This window comes from Cryptotermes secundus, unplaced genomic scaffold (genome assembly GCF_002891405.2).
Source record: "Cryptotermes secundus unplaced genomic scaffold, Csec_1.0 scaffold355, whole genome shotgun sequence".
In the NCBI taxonomy this organism is placed as follows: domain Eukaryota; kingdom Metazoa; phylum Arthropoda; class Insecta; order Blattodea; family Kalotermitidae; genus Cryptotermes; species Cryptotermes secundus.
Genome location: NW_019737088.1, coordinates 1204482 through 1214080, shown reverse-complemented (window position 1 = coordinate 1214080; position 9599 = coordinate 1204482). Strand labels below are relative to the sequence as shown.

The 9599-nt window shown below is 43.0% G+C and overlaps 1 protein-coding gene across 3 annotated transcripts in view; it reads right to left on the bottom strand.

The window, feature by feature from the left end:
• LOC111870075 (ankyrin repeat domain-containing protein SOWAHB) overlaps positions 1–9599 on the bottom strand; it is a 325518-nt gene that overhangs the window by 77776 nt on the left and 238143 nt on the right. For all 3 annotated transcript variants that reach the window (XM_023862057.2, XM_033753671.1, XM_033753672.1), the window contains exon 9: positions 3299–3388. In XM_023862057.2, coding sequence (XP_023717825.1) covers positions 3299–3388 — 90 coding nt within the window. The remainder of the gene's footprint in view (positions 1–3298; positions 3389–9599) is intronic.

Below are 9599 nucleotides of genomic sequence, written 5' to 3'. Positions count from 1 at the left end.
TATGTGCAATAAGGCTTATTGTGCGATGGTCGCTGCATTTTGTAGCTTTTGTCTTTTTCTTTAAGGCAATCATTGTAACTTCTGTAAAGTCCTTGGGCCACTCTCCACTTTCATATATGGTGTTCATTAGTTTTGTCAGTGTTTTCAAACCACCTTCTCCCAGTAACTTGAGCACATCTCTAGGTACATCATCATCATCTCCTGTAGCCTTTCCCTTCCTCATTTCCTTGATAGCTTTTTCCACCTCACTTTGTAAAATATATGGTTCTTTCTCGTCTGTATCTACTTCTTCTTCCGGTACCACTTCCAAGGTTTCTGGCCGCTTAGGTCGATCATATAGTTCTGTAATATAATTTTCCCAAATATAAGCATATACATAAAAGGAGACTAGGACCTATGTTCAAAGATGAAAAACTTTGATTTTAAGGAGTGCTATCTTCTGGGATACAACGCCGTGTAATCCGCTGGAAGTCAACTGTAGTTTCGGGGGTACAAATCGCCTTCATCTTCAGGGTGGAATAAGTCAAGCAAGATATCAGCTCGATTTATTCTACCCTGAAGATGGAGGCCATATGTTCCCCGAAACTTCGGCTGAATTACAACGGATCACACGGCGTTATATCCCAGAAGATAGTACTCTTCCATCAGCACCGCTGTGAGAACCTATACCTCTACAGTGAAATGGAACTTGCTTCTAAATTCTCCCTAGTACAGGCTTACCACGGCTGTTACAGACGATATTCATACACGGTAGGTTTTTCTTCGACATGTGCTAGGGGCGAGAATTTATCAAGAAGAAAGGATGCCACTAAAGAATTCCTACAATATTTCGAAAATTAGCAGATCCCCATTTTATTTATAAGTCAACAGATATGGTGATTAAGAATGGCGGGTTTACTTAAGTCATCTGAAACCGAATTAGGTATTTGCTCTAGTATTATTTAAAAAAAACATATAAATGACTGACTTCACTGTCAAACGTACATAGTATAGACCTCAACAAAGGCTCATATCCAACGCAGACATCTTTTGAAAAAAAGATGATCTCCAATCCTTCAGAACCCTAAAACAAGTGACAAACCTCACGGCCAATGAACGTTTATCCGGAAGGAGAACTGTATTTTCATACACCGAGTCGAATTAGCTGCTGGTCCTCGTCACTGGATACTAGAAACTAGGTAATGAAAACACGGGGGAACACAGTAAGTAGAGACATAACGGAAAACAAGAACATAACATTAAGTAATATTTAAATAGTCATTATAATAAAAATTCAGACTTAACGCTTATAATATTTTTACGATGTGTGAATAAACACAAAAAGAAATTTCCCCATCGTTAAGTTTTTGCTGTGCCGTCATCGTTTGATGGTTATGAAAGAGACACCGGTGGAGGGGGGAGCAGGGAGGGCGATGGCTACTCTAATGCACGCAAGCTGTTGCCTGTAAGGACCCTGTGTTATAAACGTGAAAATAAGAGAGTAGCTGGAACGTACTCCATTATCTGATGATAAATCATCAGTACATACAGAGAGAACGGAGCTGTACGGGGGTCGCAAGGCACCGGTTCATCGTAACAACTAGTCCACAATGGATACTGCGTTAAGTTGCCTTAAATAAGCGAAAAGGGGCGCTTTCAGGAAATAAATTAGGATACCAACATTAGCCTTTAGAGGAATCAACCAAAAACACTAATTAAATACTGGAATAAACACATTCTCCGTGGCTATTCTTTGGGATCGTATCCATCTGTGGCTCTACAGCCCTTTGTTGGACATTGACCCCTCTTCAGTTTCTTAATCCTACACACAGTCGGTAGGACTCCTTGGACGGGGGATCAGCACGCCGCAAATCCGCTACCTACACACAGAACAACACAAACACAGAATAAACGCACACAGACATCCATGCCTCGAATGAGATTCGAACCCACGAACCCAGTGTTAGAGCGGGCGAAGACAGTTGGGAAGAACTACTAATTGCCTACTTTCTTTTCCCTGTAATGTGAGTAACTGATACAAAGAGAGAAAACGTATGCCTAATCAATACAATTGTGGAGGCTGCAGTGTTGGCATTACTGATGGCAGTGATTTACACGTGCACCGTTGACCATCGGTCCAGGCATTCCAGCAACATTAAGGGTACTACCTCAACAAGTTTGAGCCCATAGTGTTGGTATTATTGAAGAGAGGTAATTATGATATTCATTCATTCATCAGTAATCTGTCAGACGACAGGTCCACAGTCTCTTCCAAAACAGTTCCTCCACTTAATGTGATCTTCTGTTTTTGGAAAGAGACTATCCAGGAAAAGTGATAATGTGGTAGTTTTTCCATTTGCTTTCCACATCGCAGTACAACAGCCGTTCAAACCACTCTGGTCACGCCTGTTGCTATACGACTCGAACCATCTCGAGCATCATTTGCTCTGTGCTTCAAGTCGCTGCTGATGACGCTGCTTCCGGCATCAGTTTTTGGTGTCTCTCTTCGTCTGATGCCTACCCTTTGACCTGATATATCCCGTTGAAATTGGTTCAGGTGGCAAGATCTAGGATGATCGGTTAAGGCATTTAAGTAACATTACGGTTATTATAGCAACAATTTCAGAGGCTGTAAAGTTGGTATTACTGATCGAATGGATTTATAAATATGCCGTTGAGATCGCCTCACTTCACACGAAATTTCAAGCAATATTAAGTTTCTGTCTCAGAATTAGAGAAGCAGCAATCATGGAATTACTGATGCAAGGGATTTATGAATTACGCCGTTGGGATTGGCTCCGGTGCCATAATATACAAACCAAGTTTCATAAAGATTCGTTAGCCATTCAAAAGTTAATAGGCAGGACATATACAAGAAGACGTGTTATTTTTTTAAGTAAAGCAAGTAGGCTAAAAACAGTAGGCCTACATGAAATGCGGTTAAAATTAAACATTTCTTACAGTTCTGGGCTGATGGGGAAACATAAAATAATTTTGTTACGGGCTGAACTATTGGAATTTTCTTTCAGGTTGCGCTCGGCCTTCCAGCCACTAAGAAGCCCTACTAAGAGCGATTTGCTTGCGTACAGAATGGCCACAGCACGGAGCTGGCCACTCGCGTCTGCGTATAATGCATACAGCTTTAGCTCTAATTCCCTTTACATCTTGATGAAAAGTGTTTATGCATGGCGTCAACTTCATGTTACGTTTACCTTTCACAGCCAACGGTTTACCATTAATTTTAAGGAGGAGAACTACTCTACAGTGACGGGCTGTTTGAATGGATGGACTGATGTACTGTGACGTGAAGCACACTCACCGATCTGGCGTTGACGTCGGCCTGGTACGTCCCGGCGATCAGCTTCACAACGTCGTCATTCCCGTGCTTGGCAGCCCAGTGCAGTGCCGTCTGCGGAAGAACCACAAAACACATTGAGAGAGGGAGTGAATAGATTTTGCGGACACGGTTATGAACCTGTCCTACAAAGACAGGGAAATTATTAACTTGTTGAGTAACTCTCAACCTCTGGTCAAGTGGGATTTGTGGTTGACAAAGTGACGCTGGGGCGGGCTTTCTCCAAGTACTTCGGTTTCCCCTGCCAATCTTCATTCCACCAAATTCTCCATCATCATAATCACCCGGGGCAGGCTACAATAGGCCAATCAATGGCCGCCGTGCCGAATGGACCCAGTTGGACTCAACCCCCCATTAAGCGAAACTCTCAGCCCTTCACCATGGTAAAGGTAAGGCTTCCCTTGCGTTTAACTAATTAAGCATTACGCCATGAAGACGTATGGGGGAGTGGATGTATAGATCCACATTTTCTTTACCTCGGCACTAGTTGGAGGTGTTGTCACCTTCTCGCCCCGGCCGCTTTAACCCCGGGGGAAGAGGAGCCGGTACCAATTGCATATGAGGCTAAGTGGGTTCCAGAGCCGGTCTGGAAGACATGCAGAAGTGAAAATTCTTGCCCCCACTGGGACTCGAACTCCGACCGCTTGGTCGTCCAACCCATAGACAGTCGCTGTACTGACTGCGCTATCCCTGCACTATGAGAATATTTAAATATTTACTTATCCCTTCATACTAATATACAGACCTATAGGTATATATGTGCTACTTATTTATTCATTCAGTAATAAACTAAATAAGCATACTGATTAATATATATTCAGTTATTTAACGATTTACTTAATTACACTGACACTTTTATTATCTTGATTACTTATTTTTCATGCAAAGGTAAAATTTTATAAACACTAAACCATGAAGACGTTTCGGAAATCTAGTTAGAGCTCCATGCAATCTTAACTTCGAGACCACATTCATGTGATTATTTACTCATGTTTACATTTTCTTTATTAACTTGATCAGTCACAGAACACGCTGACACACTGACTTCTCCAATGACTGCTGCGTCTCATCACAGTAATAATGACCTATAGCCCTCTACGTCAACAATAACTGCAGGTCAAATATTTCGGCGTCTATGAATGCTAACATCCAACCTCTCTACGAAAAACCACTGGGAAGGCCAAGGCGTAGGTGGGTGGACAATATTAAAATGGGTCTTAGAGAGACAGGATGGGATGGTATTGATTGGATTGATCTGGTTCAGGTTAGAGACCAATGGAGGGCTCTTGTAAATATGGCGATGAACCTTGGGGTTCCATAAAATGTTGCCAAGTTTTTGAGTAGCTGCACAACTGGCGGCTTCTCAAGAAGTGCTCAGCTCCACGAATGAGTGAAATGAGTGATATTTAAGAAAAGGCACTCTTCGCGGAGGATCTGAACTTACAAACGGACTGAGTTCTTAAGCATGCAGTGACACACTTCAGCCACAGAGACCTCCCGGTAGCTACTTTGCAAATTTAATGTATGCAAGTCTGTCTGCCCGTGAGCATGTCCGTCTGCGCTCGATATGTCCTTGAAGGCTGCATGCAAAAAAGAGTTGTTTTTCCTTCGACGTGTCAGAGAAGCAAGCAGAGAAACTAACGAGCTCTTAGATTTGGACCACTATATCACGACAGACAGACATCAAGCAGGAGCGGTTTGTTTTGTGGTTTCCTTGGAGAAACACTGGGACAGTTCATATTTCTGCTGGTTTCGATATTGTCAGATATAAACGGAAAAGGGGGCGCAACTCACGCTGTCTTATTAGCGCATTTGTCCGAATATAGGGCACAAACGCTTCCTCCTTCCAAAATAAGTTGATGTGCAATAGACGATACAACCTCAAATGGTCTTGCTTCTGAAATTCTACCTATGGCTTTACAGACCGCTACAGACTTTTCTTGGACCTTGGCCACTTTTTCTGTTTCTTAATCCTATACAGTGTATAGTATACACGGTCGGTAGGTCTCGGACGGGGAATCAACCCGTCGCAAAACACAGAATAAACGCAGAAAGATATCCATCCCCTCAGTGGAATTCGAACCAACGATCCCAGAATTCTAGCGAGCGAAGACAGTTCGTTCCTCAAATCGCGTGGTCATCGTGAGCGGCTAGTTCTGAAATTAATATATCTATTTTATAGACAGCAACAACGGGGGAGAGGGAAAACGCTTTTAAAACGACAGTTGTTTACTATACTTCGAAGCTGGTCAATAAATTATCCGTAAAATAATACGTAAACAGTGTACGTTTCGTAAGTTTTGAGGTTTTCACGGTGTTGACTATGAAGAAAGTCGTCTTCTGGGTTTTGGCGCCGTGTATTCTTCGTTTTGGCCGACGTTTCGGAGGAACGTATCGCCTCCATCTTCAGAGCAGGTGAATGGCTTGTGAATGCAGAGAGCTACTGCTTCGTTTATAATCTGATGCGCATTCAGTTCAGGCAAATATAGCGATTTATGTAAGAATGTATTTCCAACTGTATAGGCTTATACGATAACCGTGATTCAAGAAATCTAAATTAATGCAAAAGGAAACTATGAGAAGGTAACTAAAACAGTTTATGTTTCCGACCATCTTCTTTTAACGGACAATTCATTACACCACCATTTCTGTCTTCATAGAGAACGCAAAATAAACTTCACACTGAAGGTCACTAGGAAACGTACAGAGTAACGTGGAATTAATTGCATGTCGGGTAATATGGTACGCAGTATGATCCAGCCAGAACAAAAATAATGCAAAAACTGTGGTCATAAATATGAAATTCTACATGAGCAACGGTTTCCAACTTAATGACCGGAGTTCGATTCCTGGCAGGGGCACGACAAGACCTCGTAACAGGAACGGTTTTTGGGTCTATCTAGCATGCCCAGCGAATACTGGGTACCCTACTCCTTCACACAGAGTAAACTGGCCGCAGCTGGAACCTGACTACTTATCTTCACTTAATGTGCAGGGTAAAAATGGTAACCTCGGCTGACATACATGTAGCCAGTCACTTTACTGACCGAGCCATCACAGCCAAACTCCCCCACTATGCGTTTCTTTTTCCTTATAGTCACGTCATGCGAAGAAGATTCCTGCAACTCTTGTTTACATTTCAGATCCTCGGGTAAATGCACAGAACTCGTAAACACTTGTGCTGAAGCACGGTTCAATTAACTGCACGAGGATGACAATACAATATTCTGAAGTCGGTGAAAACCTGGGCTCCAGAAATAGAACTCAAATGTAACGGCAATTTCAGAAAATGCACTCGCATACAGACTAGAAGTATGCTTCAAATAAACCGGTCTCTATTTGAGTGGGTGTATAGATCCACATTTTCTTGACCTCGGCATTAGTTGGAGGTGAGTGGTCAGCTTCACGCCCCGGCCGCAAAACAACGAAAACCTTAGTCAGGATAGCCTATATCCCAGTAGAGACACGAATCGAGCACTTTCCGAATATGATTCAAGCGCGTTGCTGTTATGCGAACTTGCTCAGTCCTTAAAATCATGGAAATTATAATCTTTTTTTACAGGTTGTCATCTCTGTCGCCATAATTAATAACTTACATAATCCACAGCTTTCAGCATTTTAATATCAGATGCCAAAGGCGGAGAGAATGCGACGACAGTCAGCTTTTTTTTTTTTTGTGGCAGCGATGTTCAATTTGCATACGAGTTTGTGCTGCCATCTTGGGGCTGGGGGATGGAAGCTAATGAGATCTTGCAACTGAGAAGGCCATGACGTTGCTGGCGACATCTGCATGACATGCATCTCATTAAAATGGTAAGGAGAAACAGCGGATGGGTGGGGAGGGTTCAAAACATTTAGGTCCCGGGCAGGGCCCTACCTAACATACATCATCTCACCAGACCAATAAGAAAACTTTAGACTTATGTTTTTATGATTCCAGCGTAAGCTCTTCTACATGTTGTCTTGGCGCCCTGCATTCTAGTATAGCGTACACTAGATAAGGAAGGCAGGTGCCTCGCATGAAGTGGGTTAGTCAGAAGAATATACTCGTATAGAGAACACTGTGACAAATGTTTTGAAAGAACGCCACGAAAGAGACAGAAAGGGAGATATGAGGATAGAATTACGTTGTAAATTAGGGAGGCTGTGAGGATGAACAACTGACGAAGTGCGTGCCGCATCCTGTTTTTCTTAGAGGAGTCGACCTTTACATGTCCACCGCAATCGATTTGTTTTCGTTATTTATTATGTACACAAATCATGTCTTTGAATCTGAAACACGAACTGCACAATTCACAAACACAGCATAGTAAACTCCGTCAATTCTATGAACAAGGGCACGCCATATTTTGTGTAGGAAACCTTACGGACGAAATGTCCTGTGTCAGTGTTCCTGAATTTCCCACCGTAATACGAATAACGGTCAATCACAGTGGCATTGGGATTGTGGGTTTGAATGCCACTGAAGGCATGTATTTCTGTCTACGTTTATTCTGTGTTTGTGTTGTCCTGTGTAGGTTGCGGCCTTCCGTCGGGCTAATCCCCAGTCCAAGGAGTCCTACCGACTGTCTAAGATTAAGAAACTGAAGGAAACGAAGCGTTTCGCGGATGCCCTATGCTCCAAGTGGGAGTAACAGGAAATAGACAGACAGACAGGTAGGTAGGTAGATAGATAGACAGACAGATGAATAACGGAAATGTGTTTAAACTAGAATACCGCAACTTTCTAATGATAGCATAACGATCTGCGTCACCAACCGACGCCAACGCATCCTACAGTGGGTACTGTATACATACAGACATTCATACTTGTTATTCTGGAGGCGATATAAACCATGGGTCAACAGCGAGATCAAGAGACACACAAATACTTTCTGGCTGTTATTTTGCTAAATTATGGAGTAAATATTGGATTTGAGATATTCACGGCGATCTTTAGGATGAGTACTATCTCCTGGGATGTCACTTCTACCGGAATAAACGGCGCCACACCCCACGAGACAGCATTCTTCAGTATGAAACGAAGTCCGACGAGCAGTAATGGCGTCACTACTGTCCTTGCCACATTAATTTGTGATAGGTGTATAATCGTGGTGACACGGCGTGCGAGAGACAAAAACACATTACATTTTCAATGCACGCTCACCAAGTCCCCATTATTATTTAATGAACAAGCTCCATCAGTCAGCAATTTTGTTGTGCACATGCGCAGAAGCATCCATCATTTCGTAACATTAAATTACCGAGCTTACGATTTCAATTATTTTTAGCATTTCAAGTCACGACGAAGGCTTTTTTCCCCCCTTGGCACTACAGTCCCAGTGGACCTAGGCCTACCTCCATGAACTTCTCCGATCACTTCGGTTTTTCTAGATCTTACACATTCAGTAGGACTCCTTGGGCGCGTGATCAGCTCGTCGCAAGGCCTCTACCTGTACACAAACACAAAAAAACGCACACACACGAACTAAACATCCATGCTCTGAGTGGGATTCGAACCCACGATCCCGGTTTCCAAGCGAGCGAAGACAGTACATGCCTTAGACCGCTCGGCTACCGTGACCGGCACGACGAAGGATTAGGTACGCTTAAATTTTTCCTGAGAAAATCCCCATAACATAGCATTCAAAAGAACAAATGAAATAATTTCTGAGAATGGTCACGTTGCTTCTAAATGACAGAAGACACTAAATGCTGAAAAATTAACATGCGAGGAGGGCCGCGCCATAGCTCAAGCGGTTAGTGGCTGGCTTCCCACAGCGGCGGCCCGGGTTCGATCCCGGGTCTGGTCAAGTGGGATTTGTGGTGCACAAAGTGATGCTGGGGCAGGTTTTCTCCGAGTACTTCGGTTCCCCCTGCCAATCTTCATTCCACCAATTGCTCCACAATCACCGTCACCTATCATCTGGGGCTGGTACAATAGGCCAGAAGTGACCGCAGTACATGGTACTTAGTCCCACCCCACTAGCAATAAAAAAATAAAATAAAAAACATGCGAGGAGGATATTATATATATAGAAACTTACGTACTTATTTATATGGGTCATCTAGTAATGCTGGGATAGCGAAAACTAGAAAAGTTGCGATGGGCCGGGCAAGCAAGCAGAATGTTCATTATGAAAACCAGACATTTTGTACCTAAAAGGAGTTGGGGTGTGTACTGAACTCGCTCAAGATAGTGTTAGGTAAAGCTAAACCTGTAACAAGCCATGAAGGCCCATATGTTTGTGAGACGTCGAGGCTCCCACATTTTCTCTAGACAATC